Below are 24782 nucleotides of genomic sequence, written 5' to 3' on the forward strand. Positions count from 1 at the left end.
AGAGAGTGTGTCCAGGGCCGGTTTTAGGGGGGGGGGCAACCTGGGCAATTGCCCAGGGCCCCCATGTCCAAAGGGGCCCCCTGAACTCTAGAGGAACATTACTGCGATTTGCGCAAAATCGCGGCAAAAATGCGTCAGACTACAGTAATGTGAGAGTGGCCCTGTGGGAGCCCGGGCTTCAGAGAGCCCACAGAGCAGAATAGGCACTCACACTGTATGGTAAAGGACGTTCATGACTATGTCATCGCAGGTCCTTTACCATACAGTGTACAAAGAGGAGGAGGTAATAGGGAAAAGCATGGGGGGAGGGGGCTGTGAGGAAGGTGGGGAGCAGTGGCGTTGCGACCGGGGTGTGGTCCGCACCGGATGACACCATCCTGATGGGATGACACCAGGTACGCCCCCGGTCCTCCCTTGCACTGTCTCTGTACTAGCAGCCCCCCCCCCCCCCCGAAATCACTTGCGCTGTCTCTGTACTAGCAGCCCCCCCTCACTTGCGCTGTCTCCGTACTAGTAGCACCATCCCCCCCCCGTCACCTGCACAGTGAACCGGCCTGCGCCCCCACGTCTTCTGTTGCGCCGGCTCGACGTCCCTCCGCAGGGCCACGCAGGAGGACGTGACGTCACTCGCAGAGCGCCCGGAGAGAAGAAGCGCTGCGCTGGATGGGTGAGTGAGTGTGTGTCTGTCTCACTTTCTCTGTTTGTGTGTCTCTGTCTGTGTGTGACTCTGTGTGTGTGTGTGTGTGTGACTCTGTGTGTGTGTGTGTGTGTGACTCTGTGTGTGTGTGACTGTGTGTGACTCTCTGTGTGACTCTGCGTGTGTGACTGTGTGTGTGACTCTGTGTGTGTGACTCTGTGTGTGTGACTGTGTGTCTCTGTGTGTGACTCCGTGTGTGTGTGACTCTCTGTGTGTGTGACTGTATGTGACTCTGTGTGTGTGACTGTGCGTGACTGTGTGTGTGACTCTCTCTGTGTGTGTGACTGTGTTTGTGACTGTGTGACTCTGTGTGTGTGTGACTCTCTGTGTGTGTGTGTCTCTGTGTGTGTGTGTGTCTGTCTGTCTGTCGCTATCTCTGTCTGTGTGTGGCTCTCTGTCTGTGTGTGACTCTCTGTGTGTGACTCTGTGTGTGTGTGACTGTGTGTGACTCGTGTCTGTGTGGGTCTCTGTCTGTGAGTGTGTGTCTCTCTGACTGTGTGTGCCTCTCTCTCCATCTGTGTGTGTGTTACTCTTTGTTGTGTGTGTTTTTTTGTGTGGGGGGAGGGGGGTTTGTTTGAACCAGCGATCTAATGTGGGGAGACTTTGACCTATTGTGGGGAACATGCAAGGGAACCTGCGGCCTAATGGGGGGAAACTGCTACCAAATGTGGGGAATCTATGCTACCTAATGTGGGGAAACTGCTACCTAATGTGCGAAAGCTGCTACATAATGTGGGAAAACTGCTACCTAATGTGGGGAATCTGTGCTACCTAATGTGGGGAAACTGCTACCTAATGTGTGGAATCTGTGCTACCTAATGTGTGGAATCTGTGCTACCTAATGTGGGGAATCTGTGCTACCTAATGTGGGGAAATTACTACCTAATGTGGGGTAACTGCTACCTACCAAATGTGGGGTAACTGCTACCTACCTTAAGTGGGGGAACTGCTGCCTACCTAATTAATGCTCCCCCCCCCCCTGGCAGTAGCACCTTCATCATCCACCAGCAACCCCCCCCCCCCAGCAGCACCTCCATCAGCAGATCCTGATGGTGGATGATGGGGGTGCTCCTGCCAGGGGGGATGGCCAGTAGCACCCTCATCATCCTCCAGCAACACCCCCGAGTACTAGCACCCCCATCATCCACTAGCAACACCACCAGATTTATATTCAGAGGGTACAGTATGTGGCAGATTTATATTCAGAGGGTACAGTATGTGGCAGATTTATATTCAGAGTGTACAGTATGTGTTGGTATTATATTCAGAATGTACAGTGTGTGGTAGTATTATATTCAGTGGGTATGGTGTATGGAAGGTTTATAATCAAAGAGTATAGTGTATAGTAGTATCATATTTAGAGGATACAGTGTCTGGCAGGTTTATAATAATACTTGTTTTCACATAGAGGATGAGAATGCGCTGACATAGTGAGGAGACGTCTGGGCGTCACATTCTGCAGAGAGAAGTTTTAGCTGGACCAGGCGGTATGTACCATCTGAATTAGATAAGGGAAGACTATAGAGAAGACGTCACCTGTAGTCACTGATATCATTGTGTATTCTCCTCACTATGTCCTATCAGAGCTGGAGTCACTTGTAAGTTCTACAGTTATGATGAGTGAAACTACAACTCCCAGCATAACCTCACCACTGCTCAAAGGAGTACTCTACTGGAAAACATTTTTTTGAATCAACTGGTGCTACAAAGTTAAACAGATTTATAAATTACTTCTACTTAAAAATCTTAATCCTTCCAGTACTTATTAACTGCTGTATAAGTGATTCACAGGAATTTCTTTTCTTTTTTAATTTATTTTCTGTCTGACCACAGTGCTCTGTGCTGACACCTCTGTCCATGTCAAGAACTGTCCATAGTAGGAGCAAATCCCCATTGCAAACCTATCCTGCTCTGGACAGTTCCTAACATGGACAGACAGAGCACTGTGGACAGACTGGAAAGAACTACACAACTTCCTGTGGAGAATACAACAGCTTATAAGTACTGTAAGGATTAAGATTTTAAATAGAAGTAATTTAAAAATCTGTTTAACTTTCTGGCACCAGTTGATATAAAAGTAAATGTTTTCCAGTGGAGTACCCCTTTAAGTAATTCTGGGAGCTGTATATTTAAATGGTGAAAACTTCTTTAACACTTTCCTATTCTGTGGCAACTGGTATATCTGATTATTATACTGGAATTTCTCACAATGCGCTACAACAATGGTGTCTGTCACAACAGGCTAAAAACTTACTGAGCGGGGGGGAGTAAGGTATGGGGTGACACCATTTTCTACTGCACCGGGTGACACCAACCCTAGCAACGCCACTGGTGGGGAGACCAGTACATGTGATAAGGGGCATATAAACTGTATATAGGGGTAAAGTTAGAAATATATGGGGTATAGTTAGCAATGTATGGGGAGCATAGGAAGCAGTGTATAATGGGAGAAGGGGGCCAAAGGGAGCAGTATATGTGATAGGGGGCCAAAGGGAGCAGTATATGTGATAAGGGGCCATAGGGAGCAGTATATATGTGATAGGGGGTCATAGGGAGCAGTATATATGTGATAGAAGGTCATAGGGAGCAGTATATATGTGAAATACGGGGTCATACAGAACAGTATATGTGAAATAGGGGTCATACTGAGCAGTATATGTGAGATATTGGGTCATACAGAAAAGTATATATGAGAGAGGGCCATGGGGAGCAATGTGCGGAGGGGGGAGAGTCTTTTGGTCCAGTCTGGGGTCTGTACACCAAAGGTCATCACCGATACACAGAATATCTGATCGGTGAAACTTGAACCCTGACGCCACCTCCGATCATGAGAAGAGAGGTCCCTTGTCCCACAAATGAATGGAGCAGCAGCACATGATCACCTGCAGCTCCATTTGTTCTCTATGGGACTTATAAACATTGCTGATCATTCATACTCTATGGGTTCTCCATACATGTGAGTGCAGCGATCAGCAATGTTTATAAGTCCCATAGAGAACAAATGGAGCTGCAGGTGATCATGTGCTGCTGCTCCAATCACCCAGGGGTTCCAGTGGTTGGATCCTACTGATTAGATTTTTACACTGTACCCTAGGTATGCTGTAGACATGGCAATGGATAGCAGCAAGCACAGCATTAGCGAAGCAGGATTGCAGTGTAAAGGATGGGGGTTGTGTTACTATAGAGTTTTGGGTAGACTGCAGAAGGGGCCACAGATGTCTTGGTATAGTCTTCAGTCATCAGGAGACATCATCATAATTGCCTGGGCTGGATGGAGAAGAGAACATATACAATCAGAGAAGACGCCCCCTGTGGTCACTGGATTTAATAGTCCTGTGTGCTGTGACTGCTTCTGATCAGGTGAGAGCTGTTCTAACATGGCCACAATAAAAGAGTGTTTTAGGGTCTGATTTATTTTAATGGTTAAAGCGCAACTGTCGCATAAAAATAAGTCAATAACCATCAGCACAGCCTACGAGCTGATCACTGGTATACTGCGGCCTATGAGCTGATCACTGGTATACTGCAGCCTACGAGACGAGCTGATCACTGCTCTCATTTTTAAAAAGGCATCTGATTGGTTACTATGGGCAATTCTACCACTGATCCTCTACACAAGTTTTCATAAATCTCCCCCTATATAGCTTTGATTTGGACCCTATCATGCATTTGTGTTATGGCCTTAAGCTGAGATGCCGCACAATTCAACATGGTAATCTTTGGTCATGTGACCCATGGGCCCCATTTCTTATTTTGCCCAGGGCCACACTTAGTCTAAAACCGGCCCTGAGTGTGTCAAGGCATGTGAAATTATTGTAGATTCACAGTTATTCACAGTCATTAGCATTTTATCGCCAGTCGTTCAGTCACTTAACCTCTTTACATTTAGTGATTTTCACGCACACTCGCTTGATAGCTTTTGAAATCTAACTGATTAATGGCTGGTGTAAATAAAGAGAATGAAGGTGAAGCTGCTCCTATAAACATAATTTAATAGTTGTATAGATCAAGGCTCGACATATCCCAGGGGTCAGGTCATCAAGGTGACTGAAAATTTTGTGGTAACGCCTAGAATTTTGTCAGCCTGCTCTATTCTGGGAAGTGCTAGAGCCACCTCCGACATCACAGACACTGCTCAACCCATCCCTGTGACTCCAACACGCTAATGGCCCTCAAATTGTGCTCTCTCGTTACTCTTCTCAGCCGGAGGGAAAGAGTGGCTTCTGTACCCTGGACTTGGCAGTCCACTCTGTCAAAAAGGTTTGTAATAAAGTGGGCAATCATGAAATGCGTTAAGCTGACCATAGCTTGTGTGTGTTTCCTGTAATGTACCTGTTTTAATGGATGCAATAGTCAAGAAAGTTGTATCCACATAGGAGTTGCACTGGACTACTTTTTCTTTTGGATTTCTGCAACCTCAGCACTGGTGGAAGTCCATGTACCTGATGATCCCCTGCCATTCTGTGATTTTTGTTGGACCCGAGGAGGGCACGTGTGAGCACCGAAATGTGTTGTCCAATTCCAATTCTTGAATAAATCTATATGTCCTGTGCAACCGTGGTGCCCTAGCATTCTTGTGTGTATCCAGCAGCAGCACTCATTCTAATCCCTAAATTTTCCCTCCCAGAACTCTACCATTGAAAACCAATGGGACTCTGCTCCAACAGAATTTTTTAGCAAAATTTTTCACTTGATTCTGCTCAGAAATTCCATTGGGTGAACATGGCCTCTTAGGCTGTCCATTCAAATGAGGCCTAAGAACTTCCTCCAGTCTGATCAGCTAGCCCATCGGTTTTGCAGCACATTGCTGCACAGAAATGTATTATACCAACAAGCAAGAAAATCATGCAAGCAACAAGTAAATCGCAGCCTTTCCAGGAAAAATTCCAAGCGATATCCGGACCCGATGACCACCAAGTTCAAGCCTGATACCGGCACCCTGACAGCGTTCAAAGACCTCCTTCTTCATGATTGGTCGCCAAAACACCTCCTTCTTCACGATTTGTCACCGCCCGGACCTGCCCAGCAGTGATTGGTCGTACTGTTCAAAAAAGAATTGCCGCCGATGCCTCTAGGAATCTTCCGGAGAGGATATATACGTCTCATCTCTGATTGGCCACCGCCCAGACGACCCCAGCAGCGATTGGCTGACATTTTTGAAAGACACTTTACTGCCACCAGCGGCAGCAACCTGGAACCCGGACTTATACGTCCCCCCTCTGATTGGCTCACTCGATATCACGGACAGCCAATTAGAATCTAGCCCTCTATCCCCATGCCCATCTTTGGACGACATCTCCACACGGACTTTCACCTATGACAGCGTAACTATACTCAGTCATGTACGGCATGATCCTGATTGGTCGCTTTTACACTATCCCACAGCAAGCGACCAATCAGCTTTAAGAGGCTCGTCTCCATTCAAATACCGGCCGCGGCAACCCAGAACAGCGATGACAGCCTCCACCCATTGCCTCCTGATTGGTCCCTCGGACACCAGCAAACTCTCTGATTGGTTGCTACTACGGACATTTCTCGCGGTTCTATTTGAACTTCTAAATATTCCTGTAAAAGACTATACCTATGCATTTTTTCATGTTTTACGTGGTTTTCATGCTCTTTTATTGAAAATGTTGTACTATGTAGGTCTCTCTTGCCCAGTCCACACCTGGCCCCGGCATCCATCCCACATGACGTCACCAGCTCACCTGGTTTGGCGCCATTTTTTTCCTGTATTAAAATTCCCACACCTGTCACCTGGCCACACAGCAACCTCCTGCAATTGAAAAAGGGAGCTGTGACTCCTGAAACGCATCTTGCTTTATTTATTTATTCATTTATTTTCTTTGATTTCTTTATGCTGTAAAAATAAATTATTTACTTTATACCTATACCCACGACTTTGGGTTAATTCCTTGGAAGCGCCACCGCAGCAGTTTTCTACATTTTCTGCAGTTCCTAAAATGGACAGAGATGTCAGCATAGAGCACTGTGGTCATGATGTCAGCAGAGAGCTCTGTGTTCCAAAAAGAATTTCCACTGTAGTATTCAGCAGCTAGTAAGTACTGGAAGGATTAAAAAATGTTAATAAAAGAAATTTACAAATCTGTTTAACTTTTTGGCACCAGTTGATTAAGAAAAAAAAAAGTTTTCCACCAGAGTAACCCTTTATTAATTAACAACTGACATTAAGGGGGGTCCTCCTGAGCAACTGATATGGGTGGGGGGATGGTCCTGAAAAATTGACATATGCACAGGGGCCCTCTGCTGTCTGTGTCCGCACCTGATGTGGGGGCAGGGCAGTTTGAAGGAATTTGGGGGCCCCAAGCAAAATAGACACGGAGCCCCCCCCCCCCCCCACGCAAAGCCTACAGGAACCACAGCATAGCCATACAGTTTAAGTTTACCCACAATTTATATAAATAAAAAAGGAGGTTTACATTGCAATTTTCATGCACATTAAATGCATCAGCAGTATTGGCACTGTGCAAATACTGCTGTTGCATTTAATGTGCATGAAATTTGAAATCGACCCCTAGTGGCCGAATTTAAAAGTGATTTTAAACTGTTTTAAAATCATTTTTTTCAAATTAAAGTATATTAGAGATATGTTGTAGTACTTAAGTACTACAACATATCAATTTTTTTTTATTTCATGACAGTGCCCATTTAAGCTTGCAAACCACACCCCTTCTATTCTCAGCTTTATTATTTTTTCGGCTCAAGGCAAAAAGGAGATTTTTTTATGCTTACCGTAAAATCTCTTTCTCGAAGGATCCATTGGGGGGACACAGACCATGGGTGTATGCTGCTGTCACTAGGAGGTTCGACACTATGGCAACAAGAAGTCTGCTCCTCCCAGCAGGGTATACCCGCCCACAGGCACCTGAGGTAATCAGTTTTAGTCCCAGAGCAATAGGAGAAGACCAACAGGTCAGGAGAAAACCACAGACTGTCCGAGCAATCAGAAGAAAAGGCAACTGAACACACCTTCGGACAGACAACTGTAATAGGAACACCAGAAAAAAAGGGGGGGAGCTGTTTCCCCAATGGGTCCTTCGAGAAAGAGATTTTACGGTAAGCATAAAAAATCTCTTTCTCTATCGGCTCCATTGGGGGACACAGACCATGGGACGTACCAAAGCCGTCCCTTGGGTGGGTAAGGAATCAGACAGGTGGACGGTTGGACCACCACTGTCTGCATTATCTTACAGATGCAAAGGCATGTGTTACGCTGAGCGCTCCGGGTCCCTGCTCTTCCCCGGAGTGCTCACAGCGTTCTCTTATTCGCAGCGCCCCGGTCAGACCTGTCGACCGGGTGCGCTGCGATAATGCTCCCAGCCGGGATGCGATTCGTGATGCGGGACGCGCCCGCTCGCGATGCGCATCCCGACTCGCTTACCAGACCCGTTCCCCGTCTGTGCTGACCCGGCGCGCGGCCCCGCTCCTTAGGGCGCGCGCGCGCCGGGTCCTTGCGATTTAAAGGGCCGGTGCGCCACTGATTGGCGCATGAGGTTTTAATCAGTACTTTCACCTGTGCACTTCCCTACTTATACCTCACTTCCCCTGCACTCCCTCGCCGGATCTTGTTGCCATTGTGCCAGTGAAAGCGTTTCCTTGTGTGTTCCTAGCCTGTGTTCCAGACCTCCTGCCGTTGCCCCTGACTACGATCCTTGCTGCTTGCCCTGACCTTCTGCTACGTCCGACCTTGCTCTTGTCTACTCCCTTGTACCGTGCTTATCTCAGCAGTCAGAGAGGTTGAGCCGTTGCCGGTGGATACGACCTGGTTGCTACCGCCGCTGCAAGACCATCCCGCTTTGCGGCGGGCTCTGGTGAATACCAGTAGCAACTTAGAACCGGTCCACCGACACGGTCCACGCCAATCCCTCTCTGGCACAGAGGATCCACCTCCAGCCAGCCGAATCCTGACAGCATGAATCTGGTAGCACCTTGAGAAAGTGTACAAAGACGACCACGCGGACGCCTTAAAGAACTGCAAAGCCGAAGCCACGTAGCGGAGAGCCCAGGATGCCCCGAAAAACCGGTGGAAAGAGCCAAACCCCTGAAGGGTGGAATCTTCCCCTTGCAGCGGTAAGCTCCCAAAAAGAGCTGACCGGATGCACCGAAAAATGGTGGTCGTAGAAGAAGGTTGTCCTATACAATGACCTTCCGGAAAAACAAAAAAGGGGGTCACACTGCCAAAAGGAAAGGAGAGATAAGTCCGAACAGCCCTCACCACAACAGGTTGTGTAACAAACGCTTCCAGGAATGAGAAGGGGCCAGACAAGAGGACTGTAGGACGATGTTCTCATTGAGATGAAAAAGTCAAAAAACCATCTCAGGTAAGAAGGACGGACCTGGACGAAAAACAACTTGTCCTGGTATACCACCAGGAAGGGAGAACGGCAGGAGAGAGCTACCAGCTCTGACACCCTCCTAACAGATGTAAGAGCAATAAGGAATGCCACCTTCCGGGGAAGGAGGCGAAAAGAAATGTCCCTGAGAGGGTCAAAAGGGGCGTCCTGCAGAGCACCTAAGACCAAGTGTAAGTCCCAAGGGAAAAAAGGGGACTGATAAGGAGGGGCAGCTTGTGCCACTCCCTGAACTAGGTTCGGACATGATAATTGAACGCCAAAGAAAGTTGAAAAAGAATGGAAATGGCCGAAAGCCAACCACAACCGGAGAAAAAGGCTGAGTTTCACACCAACAGAAATAAGAACGCCAGGTATGGTGGTAAAGGCTTGTGAGCCCTCAGCATGGTGTGAACCACTTGGGAAAAGAAACCGCGGGTCCTCAGAACCGCTGTCTCAACGCCACGCTGTCAAAAGCAGAGACGGTAAATAGGGGTGGTACAGGAGACCTGATATAGGAGGTCTGGACGATAGGGAAGGTGCAGAGGTAAGTAGTACAGGAGCCTGACCGCGACGACATACCACGCCCGCCGGGGCCAGTCTGGGCCACGAGAATGGCGGGAACGCCCTCTGCTGTGAGTGTCCTCAGGACCCCGAAAAGAGAGGAAGGGGAGGAAATAGATAAGGTAGGACAAATCCTGACCAATAAACAGATAAGGTAGGGCAAAGCCCGACCAAGAAAGAGGAACGCTTGGTTGTGGCGGGACGTGCAGAGGTCAACTCCTGGAGCGCCCCAGAGGTTGCAGATCACTGCAAACACCTCCGGATGTAGGGACCACTTGCCTTGGACGGCTGAGGACCGGCTGAGAAAGACCACATCCCAGAAACGCCCAGAATGAAAAGCGCTGAGATGGCCGGAAACCTGAGTTCCGCCCAGAAGGGAATTTCCCAAGAAGCAAGCAAAGAAAGGATTGCCCTAGGCCCCAACATGTTGAAGGGGAAAAGGGCTTCTCGAGGGACCAAGGCCCCAGACCGGCCGGTCCTTGAAAACACCTCCCCAGCCCGACAGACTGGCAGGGAGGGGCAGGAAGGAGCGCCCCCGAAAAATCAGGGGGGAAACAAAGCCACCATAGAAGGGACCGAAAAGACTGTCGAGTGACAATAGAGACCTGTCCCACCGGAAGAGAATCAAAGCAATTGAAGAGGTCGGTGATGAAACTGGGCAAATGGCACAGCCTTCACGGCCACCGCTAACCGACCCAGGACATCCATGCAAAAGCGAATGGAAACTGGAGCAGGGTGCCGAAGTCATCGGACTATTGATAAGAGAGTCAGCCGATTGGTCGGCAGAGTTGAAAGCGGGCAGAGACTGCGTCGAACTGGAGCCCCAGGAAAGCGGTTGGACTTGTCCCGAATGACCATCCAACCGAAGAGAGACAAGGTCTGGAGGTTTAGACCAAGACTCTCCAGGATCTGGGCCCTGGCTGGAACTCTGATCAGAAGGTCGTCCAGGTAAGGAATCACGGAAACAACTGTTGTCCGTAAAAGGGGCTATCACAGGCGCCGGGACTTTGTTAAAGGTCTGCGGAGAAGTGGCCAGACCGAAATGGAGAGCCACAATAGAAAATAATCGTCTGGAACTGCAAAGCGGAGGTACCGCTGATGACCGGAACAATGAGATGTGGAGGCAGGCATCCTTGATGTCCACTGAGGAACAAAAATTCCCCATGAACCAGGGATGCCAGCACCGAACGGAGAGACTCCATTCGGGATGGGAAGCAGAAAATGCTGGCTGAGATACTCAAGAACCAAGATTGGGCGAACAGAAACACCTTTCTTGGGGACCACAAAGAGGTTGGAATAAACCTTGAAAACGTTCCCCTGAAGGAACCGGGACAATGAATGTGCGAAGTCCAGACGTCCCGGAAGAGTAAGGGGCGACCAACCACCTGAGAAAGGTCGGCGGTGGGGGCGACCCATCAGATCGAGGAAGGCCTACGGGTACCGGATGGGGCCGCAAAACGGCCTGAACGGATAGCCGATCTCCGGGAGGGACAGGTCTGGAAGGAGGAAGCCCTCTTCCCGTGAAGGTGCCCGGCTGGACCCCTTGTTGGTACCCTGTGTGGCACCAAAGGTCTGCAGAACCCGAAGGAGGACTTACGACAGAAAGCGGTTCTGTGAGCCGTATCCAGAGGTAATAAAGAGCTCTTTTACGCCCGAAGCCTCACTTCCTGAAGGCGGGTCCACATTCCAGGCTTTAAGCCACATGGAGGGACGGTGGCTACCAGGTAGCTTGTGGCAAAGGCAGCACAGTGGCTGCGCATGGAACAGAAAATCTCCAGATGCGGAGCAGGCTAGATTAAATAAATCCTCCAGAGGGATCTTGAATACTACCCTGGTGGAGTTGGGAGACCACACTGAAAGGGCCCTTGACCCCCAGGCCGAAGCAAAAGCAGGAAGATCCTGCTGTCTCAAGGCAAAGTTTGCCAAAGTCTCCACCTTCATGTCGGCTGGATCTTGAATGCAGCCGCATCAGCCAAAGGCCCAGTAGGGAGGCGGGAGACCGGCAGATCCACCGTTGGAGAGGAGGTCCACCGAGCAAAAGAGGTCCTTGGCGAAGGGATACCGCGCTTGAACCTTCTAAGTTTCCTGAAACTTCATGTCAGGGTGCCTCAAGGAGGATACCAGCAGGGCATAAAATTCAGCGTGAGAACTGAAGGTCTTGGGTGCCGGTCAGGCACGAAGAAAAGGAGACTTCTGGAGCCACCTCCGAAGTTCCTGGGTCCTTTAGATGGAAGGGGTACCTTATGGCCGAAACCAATGAGTACACCACATCAGGTATCCGTGCGTTCCTTTAAGTCGGAGGCCGAATCAGAAACCTCATCCGCAATTTCTCCAGGTGAATGGGAACGAGGGGAGGCAGCCCTGGAAGAGGTTGGGCACGATGAGAGGAAACTTCTGGACCACGTCCGAAGTTCCTGGGTCCTTAGCCGAAGGTGTTTCTTATGGCCGAAACCAATGAGTACACCACATCAGGCATATCCGTGTGGTCCTCTGAGTCGGAGGCCGAATCAGAAACCTCATCCACAAGTACTCCGGGAGAATGGGAACGAGGTGAGGCAGCCCTGGAGGTTGGGCACGATTAAAGGAAACTTCTGGAGCCACGTCTGAAGTTCCTGGGTCCTCTAGATGGATGGTGTCTCTTGTGGCTGAGACTAATGAGTACACCATGTCCGACATATCCGTGTGGTCCTCTGAATCAGAGGCCGAATCGGAAACTGCATCCACAAGTTCTCCAGGTGAATGGGAACAAGTGAGGTGGCCCTGGAAGAGGGGGAAACTGACCAGGTACGCAGGTCTGGAGAGCCAAAGCGGCGACCATGAGAGCGTCCTCTAGGGGAACGATGCTTGCTACAGGGTGGAGTAATGGGGCGATGCCTGTGAGGGGAGCGCCCGTGCCTGCCAGAAGACTCGGAGGATGAGTCAGATGAAAAACACCCCCATGACGCTGCGAGAGCATTAGTATAGGAGGTGAGTGGGACCCTCCGGAGGGCAGACGACCTGAGCCAAGTCGGATATAGACTGGGGGAGGGAGAGAACCCATCGGGTCTGGTAGACAACCGGGGTAGAATAGCAGCTTTTACAGATGTAATGAGTGGCTAACATTCCTGTTAACTGTTTAGAGGGAGCAAATGGGTTCAGCAGAACCAGGCATTTTGGAATTACAGCTTTTACAGACAAAATTATGAACTATGATGAAATAACGCTCCAGTTGTCTGTGCAGCCCAAGTCTGTGACCCCAGGGCAGCTGCTGTGAGGAGAACTCCGTTCTAGTGTAGACAGAGAAGGGAGAAATGCCAGCCAATACCAAAAGAGGGGCGGGCCAGTGCACTGCTGATTGGCCTCTGCCTCTCACAACGTGCGCACAGCACTGATTGGAGGCTAATTCGCGCCTCTCAGAAGCCCCGACAACAGAGAGGGCGGAGCTATAGCGCCCTCAGCTTCTGACAAGAAGGTCAGTATTGGCGCCCACGCCCGCTCCTCTCCCCGAGCGCACATGTTATTCGCATATGCGCTTGTGGGTAAGTGAGCGAGTGAGACGCCGCCGGCAGCCGAGTGCTGCCGAAAGCGAAAGTAAGCCGGAGCTTCATGCGCCCGCATAGTAAAAACGCAGCGGCTGTCAGCCGCTTAAAGAAAAATACACCACACACACACATATTGTTCAGGAAAGTGAAATGTATAGTGCCCTCTGAATAAAGCTGTGCCCCAGTCCAAAAATGCTCCTGCTCACCCCAGTTTTTTCAATAAATATAGAAAAAAACCCTGTCCAGGCCAGCCCCTGAGAAAAAGTGGGCAAAAAGTGAGGGTCTTCAGAGGTTGCAAGGCTGTACCTAGGAGAAAGGGAATATACTCACCTCAGTCAGAAGAACTTACCTCATGAAGTCTTCCTATGAAGCCTTCAGTCAGCTTTCTGTCACCTGCATCACGCCGAGCTACCATGTGCGAGCGAGGCGAGCAGGGAAATAGGGGGACCCGGACCCATGAGGTACAACCCCAGGCGCTCACCATTGGCGAGAGGGGGTTAACAGCACATATACGCAATGTATGTGCCCCCTCAATCGCAATGGGGAGACAGTGAGCCGCAGTTCCTGAATCCCCACCTGAAAACATGAAAGAAAAAGGAATAAAAAACTAACACATCCCTAACTAGGAAAATAATAAAACATAAGACCTGGTCTGGAGAGAACTCCAAACCATGTCCACCTCCTTAGACACTAAGCTAAAACTGATTACCTCAGGTGCCTTGGGGGGGGGGGGGGGGGGGGGGGAGGCCGATAGAGAAAACACCATTTTCACTTGATACACTCCCATCACAGGTCCCTTAACCACAATCTCTATCAAAGTTCAGCCCCACCTAACTGCACTCCGCGTCTCCGGGCAAATGTGTTAGTTTGGCTTGCAAGCCATGCCTTCTCCAATAAACCACACCCAAAAGGCCACACCCCTTATATTTTCACCATATAATCTTTTCATCACAACTCAGCCTTACCTGAGGATGGAATATAAGGATAGGATATGAGTATGAGCACAGGATATGAGGAGGGGATAAGAAGTCGTGATATGAGATTGGGATATCAGATCAGAATATAATGACAGGATATAAAGTCGGGATATGATGACAGGATATCAGGTCGGGATATGATGATGGGATATGAGGTCAGGATATGATGAAGAGATGTGAAGGTGGGATTTGAGGTCAGGATATGATGACAGGATATCAGATCGGGATATGATGACGAGATATGAAGGTGGGATTTGAGGTCAGGATATGATAACAGGATATCAGGTTGGGATATAAGGATAGGATATGAGTATGAGCACAGGATATGAGGAGGGGATAAGACGTCGTGATATGAGATTGGGATATGAGGTCAGAATATAATGACAGGATATAAAGTCAGGATATGATGACAGGATATCAGGTGGGTGTTACGCTGAGGGGGGGGGGGGGGGGCCCGATAGAGAAAACACCATTTTCACTTGATACACTCCCATCACAGGTCCCTTAACCACAATCTCTATCAAAGTTCAGCCCCACCTAACTGCACTCCGCGTCTCCGGGCAAATGTGTTAGTTTGGCTTGGCTTGCAAGCCATGCCTTCTCCAATAAACCACACCCAAAAGGCCACACCCCTTATATTTTCACCATATAATCTTTTCATCACAACTCAGCCTTACCTGAGGATGGAATATAAGGATAGGATATGAGTATGAGCACAGGATATGAGGAGGGGATAAGAAGTCGTGATATGAGATTGGGATATCAGATCAGAATATAATGACAGGATATAAAGTCGGGATATGATGACAGGATATCAGGTCGGGATATGATGATGGGATATGAGGTCAGGATATGATGAAGAGATGTGAAGGTGGGATTTGAGGTCAGGATATGATGACAGGATATCAGATCGGGATATAAGGATAGGATATGAGTATGAGCACAGGATATGAGGAGGGGATAAGACGTCGTGATATGAGATTGGGATATGAGGTCAGAATATAATGACAGGATATAAAGTCGGGATATGATGACAGGATATCAGGTGGGTGTTACGCTGAGCGCTCCGGGTCCCTGCTCCTCCCCGGAGCGCTCACAGCGTTCTCTTATTCGCAGCGCCCCGGTCAGACCTGCCGACCGGGTGCGCTGCGATAATGCTCCCAGACGGGATGCGATTCGCGATGCGGGACGCGCCCGCTCGCGATGCGCATCCCGACTCGCTTTCCAGACCCGTTTCCCGTCTGTGCTGACCCGGCGCGCGCGGCGCCGCTCCTTAGTGCGCGCGCGCGCCGGGTCCTTGCGATTCAAAGGGCCGGTGCGCCACTGATTGGCGCATGAGGTTTTAATCAGTACTTTCACCTGTGCACTTCCCTACTTTTACCTCACTTCCCCTGCACTCCCTCGCCGGATCTTGTTGCCATTGTGCCAGTGAAAGCGTTTCCTTGTGTGTTCCTAGCCTGTGTTCCAGACCTCCTGCCGTTGCCCCTGACTACGATCCTTGCTGCCTGCCCTGACCTTCTGCTACGTCCGACCTTGCTCTTGTCTACTCCCTTGTACCGCGCTTATCTCAGCAGTCAGAGAGGTTGAGCCGTTGCCGGTGGATACGACCTGGTTGCTACCGCCGCTGCAAGACCATCCCGCTTTGCGGCGGGCTCTGGTGAATACCAGCAGCAACTTAGAACCGGTCCTCCGACACGGTCCACACCAATCCCTCTCTGGCACAGAGGATCCACCTCCAGCCTGCCGAATAGTGATAGTGGGAATATGAGGTCAGGATATGATGACAAGATGTGAAGGTGGGATTTGAGGTCAGGATATGATGACAGGATATCAGGTCGGGATATAAGGTCAGGCTATGATGACAGGATATGAGGTCAGGATATGATGACGATGTGAGGGTGGGATTTGAGGTCGGGATATGATGACAGGATATCAGGTCGGGATATAATGACAGGATATCAGGTCGGGATATGATGATGGGATATGAGGTCAGGATATGATAACGAGATGTGAAGGTGGGATTTGAGGTCAGGATATGATGACAGGTTATCAGGTCGGGATATAAGGTCAGGATATGATGACGGGATATGATGACAAGATGTGAGGGTGGGATTTGAGTTGGGATATGATGACAGAATATCAGGTCGGGATATAATGACAGGATATCAGGTCGGGATATGATGACAGGATATCAGGTCGGAATATGATGACAGGATATCAGGTCGGGATATGATAATTGGATATGAGGTCAGGATATGATGATGAGATGTGAAGGTGGGATTTGAGGTCAGGATATGATGACAGGATAACTGTCACGGATCGGCAGGCTGGAGGTGGATCCTCTGTGTCAGAGAGGGTTTGGCGTGGACCGAGTTGGTGGACCGGTTCTAAGTAGCTACTGGTTTTCACCAGAGCCCGCCGCAAAGCGGGATGGTCTTGCAGCGGCGGTAGCAACCAGGTCGTATCCACCGGCAACGGCTCAACCTCTCTGACTGCTGAGATGGTACATGGTACAAGGGATAAGGCAAGAGCAAGGTCGGACGTAGCAGAAGGTCAGGGCAGGCAGCAAGGATCGTAGTCAGGGGCAACGGCAGGAGGTCTGGAACACAGGCTAGGAACACACAAGGGAACGCTTTCACTAGGCACAAGGGCAACAAGATCCGGCAAGGGAGTGCAGGGGAAGTGAGGTATAAGTAGGGAGTGCACAGGTGGAAACTAAACAAGCTAATTGGGAAGATTGGGCCAGGCACCATCATTGGTGCACTGGCCCTTTAAATCTAGAGAGCTGGCGCGCGCGCGCCCTAGAGAGCGGAGCCGCGCGCGCCAGAGCATGACAGCCGGGGACCGGGACAGGTAAGTGACTTGGGACGCGATTCGCAAGCGGGCGCGTCCCGCTGTGCGAATCGCATCCCCGACGGCCATGACAGTGCAGCGCTCCCGGTCAGCGGGGACCGACCGGGGCGCTGCAGGGAGAGAGACGCCGTGAGCGCTCCGGGGAGGAGCGGGGACCCGGAGCGCTCGGCGTAACAGTACCCCCCCCCCTTGGGTCTCCCCCTCATCTTGGAGCCTGAGAACCTGAGGATAAGACTTTTGTCCAGGATGTTGTCCTCAGGTTCCCAAGATCTCTCCTCTGAGCACTCGACTACAAAGGGTCCAAGATAACGTGGTCCGAGATAAAAACTGGGGACACGGAAGCCGAAATACTTGGCGGAGAGCCACACAAAAATAGGAGGAGCTCTTCTCTTTTTTCCGGCAAGCCTCTTCACCCGGGATGAGGCCAGCATGAGGAATTTCAGAGTCTTTCTCCAGATGGTGGCGAAGCCCCGGGAAACCACATCAAAAGCGGGCACACAAGAAGGCGTGGGGGTGGGGAGGGAGGGAAGAGGGTCAAGCCCGGCACGGGGCAGAGTGTCAACAGGACGGGAGCCGTGAGGAGGAGACACAGCATAGTCCAGACAGGCCTTGGGGAGGCCAGGTAAAGGTGGAGACACAGAGGCTTGACTGACGGGACTGGGAGCAGACGTGAGGCACTTTCTGTAGCAAGAAGCACCCCAGCTCCCGATCTCCCCGGTGGTCCAGACAAGGGCAGAGGATGGGGGTTGGAGCCATGGCAGACCGAGGAGGACTTCAGAGGAGCATTTGGGCAAAACAAAAAGTTCCATGCTCAAGAGCAGGGGTTCTGTGCGGTAACGCACAGTGCAGTATAGAAGTAAATCTTCTTTCTTCCTGCGGCGAGTCCTCTCTTCAGGGGTCAGGCGGGACCGATCCACTTGCATAGCCTCCTCGGCGGGAGGCACAGGGGTGGATTGCAAAGGATACTGTGAGAGAGGTGCTCCCGGGCGGTGTGGCACATGGCAGGGCCTTCCCAGGCAGGAGACCACGGCAGAGTCTAGAGTCCCCATCAAATTTGTCCGGCAGGGACAAGCAGGGGTTAGGAGCGGCCGGTCGCTGCGGAGGAGTTGCAGGAGCCGGCGGAGGAGATGGTTGTTGCAGTTGCAGCTGCTGTGTCTGTGACTGAAGTTGCTGTATCTGCGGCAGCAGCTGCTGTATCTGTGAATGAAGTTGCTGTGTCACGGTGGTCAAGTATGCCAGCTGGTGATTTCGTTGGGTGATCATTAAGGATTGCTGGGCAATCACCGTGGAAATGTCGGCAAGACTTGACAGCGGCACCTCAGCGGAATCCATGGCCGGATCTACTGTCACGGATCGGCAGGCTGGAGGTGGATCCTCTGTGTCAGAGAGGGTTTGGCGTGGACCGAGTTGGTGGACCGGTTCTAAGTAGCTACTGGTTTTCACCAGAGCCCGCCGCAAAGCGGGATGGTCTTGCAGCGGCGGTAGCAACCAGGTCGTATCCACCGGCAACGGCTCAACCTCTCTGACTGCTGAGATAGGCATGGTACAAGGGATAAGGCAAGAGCAAGGTCGGACGTAGCAGAAGGTCAGGGCAGGCAGCAAGGATCGTAGTCAGGGGCAACGGCAGGAGGTCTGGAACACAGGCTAGGAACACACAAGGGAACGCTTTCACTAGGCACAAGGGCAACAAGATCCGGCAAGGGAGTGCAGGGGAAGTGAGGTATAAGTAGGGAGTGCACAGGTGGAAACTAAACAAGCTAATTGGGAAGATTGGGCCAGGCACCATCATTGGTGCACTGGCCCTTTAAATCTAGAGAGCTGGCGCGCGCGCGCCCTAGAGAGCGGAGCCGCGCGCGCCAGAGCATGACAGCCGGGGACCGGGACAGGTAAGTGACTTGGGACGCGATTCGCAAGCGGGCGCGTCCCGCTGTGCGAATCGCATCCCCGACGGCCATGACAGTGCAGCGCTCCCGGTCAGCGGGACCGACCGGGGCGCTGCAGGGAGAGAGACGCCGTGAGCGCTCCGGGGAGGAGCGGGGACCCGGAGCGCTCGGCGTAACAATATCAGATCGGGATATAAGGTCAGGATATTATGACGGGATATGAGGTCAGGATATGATGACGGGATATGATGACAGGATATCAGGTGGGGATATGAGGACAGGCTATCAGGTTGGGATATGATGACAGGATATCAGGTCGGGATATGAGGACAGGATATCAGGTCAGGATATGAGGACAGGCTATCAGGTCGGGATATGATGACAGGATATTAGGTCGGAATATGATGACAGGATATCAGGTCGGAATATGATGACAGGATATCAGGTCGGAATATGATGACAGGATATCAGGTCGGAATATGATGACAGGATATCAGGTTGGAATATGATGACAGGATATCAGGTCGGGATATGATGACAGGATATCAGGTCGGGATATGATGACAGGATATCAGGTCGGGATATGATGAAAGGATATCAGGTCGGGATATGATGACAGGATATCAGGTCGGGATATGATGACAGGATATCAGGTCGGCATATGATGACAGGATATCAGGTCGGAATATGATGACAGGATATCAGGTCGGGATATGATGACAGGATATCAGGTCGGAATATGATGACAGGATATCAGGTCGGGATATGATGACAGGATATCAGGTTGGGATAAGATGACAGGATATCAGGTCGGCATATGATGACAGGATATCAGGTCGGAATATGATGACAGGATATCAGGTCGGGATATGATGACAGGATATCAGGTCGGGATATGATGACAGGATATCAGGTCGGGATATGATGACAGGATATCAGGTCGGGATATGATGACAGGATATCAGGTCGGAATATGATGACAGGATATCAGGTCGGCATATGATGACAGGATATCAGGTCGGGATATGATGACAGGATATCAGGTCGGGATATGATGACAGGATATCAGGTCGGGATATGATGATGAGATGTGAAGGTGGGATTTGAGGTCAGGATATGATGACAGGATATCAGATCGGGATATAAGGTCAGGATATTATGACGGGATATGAGGTCAGGATATGATGACGGGATATGATGACAGGATATCAGGTGGGGATATGAGGACAGGCTATCAGGTTGGGATATGATGACAGGATATCAGGTCGGGATATGAGGACAGGATATCAGGTCAGGATATGAGGACAGGCTATCAGGTCGGGATATGATGACAGGATATTAGGTCGGAATATGATGACAGGATATCAGGTCGGAATATGATGACAGGATATCAGGTCGGGATATGATGACAGGATATCAGGTCGGAATATGATGACAGGATATCAGGTCGGAATATGATGACAGGATATCAAGTCGGAATATGATGACAGGATATCAGGTCGGGATATGATGACAGGATATCAGGTCGGGATATGATGACAGGATATCAGGTCGGGATATGATGAAAGGATATCAGGTCGGGATATGATGACAGGATATCAGGTCGGGATATGATGACAGGATATCAGGTCGGCATATGATGACAGGATATCAGGTCGGAATATGATGACAGGATATCAGGTCGGGATATGATGACAGGATATCAGGTCGGAATATGATGACAGGATATCAGGTCGGGATATGATGACAGGATATCAGGTCGGGATAAGATGACAGGATATCAGGTCGGCATATGATGACAGGATATCAGGTCGAAATATGATGACAGGATATCAGGTCGGAATATGATGACAGGATATCAGGTCGGGATATGATGACAGGATATCAGGTCGGGATATGATGACAGGATATCAGGTCGGGATATGATGACAGGATATCAGGTCGGAATATGATGACAGGATATCAGGTCGGCATATGATGACAGGATATCAGGTCGGCATATGATGACAGGATATCAGGTCGGAATATGATGACAGGATATCAGGTCGGGATATGATGACAGGATATCAGGTCGGAATATGATGACAGGATATCAGGTCGGGATATGATGACAGGATATCAGGTCGGGATAAGATGACAGGATATCAGGTCGGCATATGATGACAGGATATCAGGTTGGAATATGATGACAGGATATCAGGTCGGGATATGATGACAGGATATCAGGTCGGGATATGATGACAGGATATCAGGTCGGGATATGATGACAGGATATCAGGTCGGGATATGATGACAGGATATCAGGTCGGAATATGATGACAGGATATCAGGTCGGCATATGATGACAGGATATCAGGTCGGGATATGATGACAGGATATCAGGTCGGGATATGATGACAGGATATCAGGTCGGGATATGATGATGAGATGTGAAGGTGGGATTTGAGGTCAGGATATGATGACAGGATATCAGATCGGGATATAAGGTCAGGATATTATGACGGGATATGAGGTCAGGATATGATGACGGGATATGATGACAGGATATCAGGTCAGGATATGAGGACAGGCTATCAGGTCGGGATATGATGACAGGATATCAGGTCGGGATATGATGACAGGATATCAGGTCGGGATATGATGATGAGATGTGAAGGTGGGATTTGAGGTCAGGATATGATGACAGGATATCAGATCGGGATATAAGGTCAGGATATTATGACGGGATATGAGGTCAGGATATGATGACGGGATATGATGACAGGATATCAGGTGGGGATATGAGGACAGGCTATCAGGTTGGGATATGATGACAGGATATCAGGTCGGGATATGAGGACAGGATATCAGGTCAGGATATGAGGACAGGCTATCAGGTCGGGATATGATGACAGGATATTAGGTCGGAATATGATGACAAGATATCAGGTCGGAATATGATGACAGGATATCAGGTCGGAATATGATGACAGGATATCAGGTCGGAATATGATGACAGGATATCAGGTTGGAATATGATGACAGGATATCAGGTCGGGATATGATGACAGGATATCAGGTCGGAATATGATGACAGGATATCAAGTCGGAATATGATGACAGGATATCAGGTCGGGATATGATGACAGGATATCAGGTCGGGATATGATGACAGGATATCAGGTCGGGATATGATGAAAGGATATCAGGTCGGGATATGATGACAGGATATCAGGTCGGGATATGATGACAGGATATCAGGTCGGCATATGATGACAGGATATCAGGTCGGAATATGATGACAGGATATCAGGTCGGGATATGATGACAGGATATCAGGTCGGAATATGATGACAGGATATCAGGTAGGGATATGATGACAGGATATCAGGTCGGGATAAGATGACAGGATATCAGGTCGGCATATGATGACAGGATATCAGGTCGAAATATGATGACAGGATATCAGGTCGGAATATGATGACAGGATATCAGGTCGGGATATGATGACAGGATATCAGGTCGGGATATGATGACAGGATATCAGGTCGGGATATGATGACAGGATATCAGGTCGGAATATGATGACAGGATATCAGGTCGGCATATGATGACAGGATAACAGGTCGGGATATGATGACAGGATATCAGGTCGGGATATGATGACAGGATATCAGGTCGGGATATGATGACAGGATATCAGGTCGGGATATGATGACAGGATATCAGGTCGGCATATGATGACAGGATATCAGGTCGGAATATGATGACAGGATATCAGGTCGGAATATGATGACAGGATATCAGGTCGGAATATGATGACAGGATATCAGGTCGTGATATGATGATGGGATATGAGGTCAGGATATGATAACGAGATGTGAAGGTGGGATTTGAGGTCAGGATATGATGAGAGGTTATCAGGTCGGGATATAAGGTCAGGATATGATGATGGGATATGAGGTCAGGATATAATGACGGGATATGATGACAGGATATCAGGTCGGAATATGATGACAGGATATCAGGTCGGAATATGATGACAGGATATCAGGTAGGAATATGATGACAGGATATCAGGTCGGGATATGATGACAGGATATCAGGTCGGGATATGATGACAGGATATCAGGTCGGAATATGATGACAGGATATCAGGTCGGAATATGATGACAGGATATCAGGTCGGGATATGATGACAGGATATCAGGTTGGAATATGATGACAGGATATCAGGTCGGGATATGATGACAGGATATCAGGTCGGCATATGATGACAGGATATCAGGTCGGGATATGATGACAGGATATCAGGTCGGGATATGATGACAGGATATCAGGTCGGGATATGATGACAGGATATCAGGTCGGCATATGATGACAGGATATCAGGTCGGGATATGATGACAGGATATCAGGTCGGAATATGATGACAGGATATCAGGTCGGGATATGATGACAGGATATCAGGTCGGGATATGATGACAGGATATCAGGTCGGGATATGATGACAGGATATCAGGTCGGGATATGATGACAGGATATCAGGTCGGCATATGATGACAGGATATCAGGTCGGAATATGATGACAGGATATCAGGTCGGGATATGATGACAGGATATCAGGTCGGGATATGATGGGATATGAGGTCAGGATATGATAACGAGATGTGAAGGTGGGATTTGAGGTCAGGATATGATGACAGGTTATCAGGTCGGGATATAAGGTCAGGATATGATGATGGGATATGAGGTCAGGATATGATGACGGGATATGATGACAGGATATCAGGTCGGGATATGATGACAGGATATCAGGTCGGCATATGATGACAGGATATCAGGTCGGGATATGATGACAGGATATCAGGTCGGAATATGATTACAGGATATCAGGTCGGGATATGATGACAGGATATCAGGTCGGGATATGATGACAGGATATCAGGTCGGGATATGATGACAGGATATCAGGTCGGGATATGATGACAGGATATCAGGTCGGCATATGATGACAGGATATCAGGTCGGAATATGATGACAGGATATCAGGTCGGGATATGATGACAGGATATCAGGTCGGGATATGATGGGATATGAGGTCAGGATATGATAACGAGATGTGAAGGTGGGATTTGAGGTCAGGATATGATGACAGGTTATCAGGTCGGGATATAAGGTCAGGATATGATGATGGGATATGAGGTCAGGATATGATGACGGGATATGATGACAGGATATCAGGTCGGAATATGATGACAGGATATCAGGTCGGAATATGATGACAGGATATCAGGTTAGGCTATGATGACAAGATTTGTTGCTTTTTCTCACCCCCAAGGTTAAGGAAGGAGGAAGACAATGCTGGGAACTCTGCTAGTATATATATATATATATATATATATATATATATATATATCTGTCTGTCCGTCTGCCTTTTTATATATATATATATATATATATATATATATATATATATATATATATATATATATACATGGGTTAGAAACTGGTCTGCCTAGATAGTTTTTACACAGGTGACCCGGTAGTACTGTACTGGGATTCTATGTGTGCCAGTGATCACCAACAAGTGGACAATTATTGCCGGGGTTAAACAACACTCGTCTGGAGATTCGTCCCTGACATTTCGTGATTTTTCTATATCCGTATATTATTCTTGTACCAATTGCAATTAATTACCGAGTATAATTCTGGAAAAGGTCAGATATAATGCTGGAATCTGATTGGTCGGACTGGAGCAGCAGCTGAACAGCGTAATGACACGTAGGCCCTCTAGATGTCGCTCTTTAGCAGCCGTTCCCCGGTTCTCTTCTATGAATGACCTTTCCGTACTTGGCTTCCCCGGTTGGGCCCGGATCATTGTGCAGCATAGTAAACACAAACTCTGTCCCCTTCATACTCCTCAGGGCTACAACACACACACAAGCTGTCACTCC

At 49.2% G+C, this 24782-nt stretch overlaps 2 protein-coding genes across 5 annotated transcripts in view; one reads left to right on the top strand and one right to left on the bottom strand.

Annotated features, from left to right (window-relative positions):
• Positions 1 to 24782, top strand: part of RNF157 (ring finger protein 157) — a 128139-nt gene that overhangs the window by 22997 nt on the left and 80360 nt on the right. The gene's annotated exons all lie outside the window — the stretch shown is intronic.
• Positions 3706 to 24706, bottom strand: LOC130297681 (uncharacterized). Of its 3 annotated transcripts, XM_056550400.1 has the most exons (3): positions 24526 to 24706; positions 6586 to 6655; positions 3706 to 6473 (listed from the first exon to the last, which is right to left on the bottom strand). In XM_056550400.1, exons 1-3 carry the CDS (start codon positions 24704 to 24706, stop codon positions 6119 to 6121), a joined length of 606 nt encoding a protein of 201 aa, XP_056406375.1. In that variant the 3' UTR covers positions 3706 to 6118. The 3 variants fall into 3 exon arrangements, 1 of the variants encoding a protein (XP_056406375.1); XR_008849639.1 differs by having other exon boundaries at positions 3706 to 6752; positions 24526 to 24649; XR_008849640.1 differs by lacking the exon at positions 24526 to 24706 and having other exon boundaries at positions 6579 to 7027.

Source organism: Hyla sarda, chromosome 13 (genome assembly GCF_029499605.1).
Source record: "Hyla sarda isolate aHylSar1 chromosome 13, aHylSar1.hap1, whole genome shotgun sequence".
NCBI classification, from domain to species: Eukaryota; Metazoa; Chordata; class Amphibia; order Anura; family Hylidae; genus Hyla; species Hyla sarda.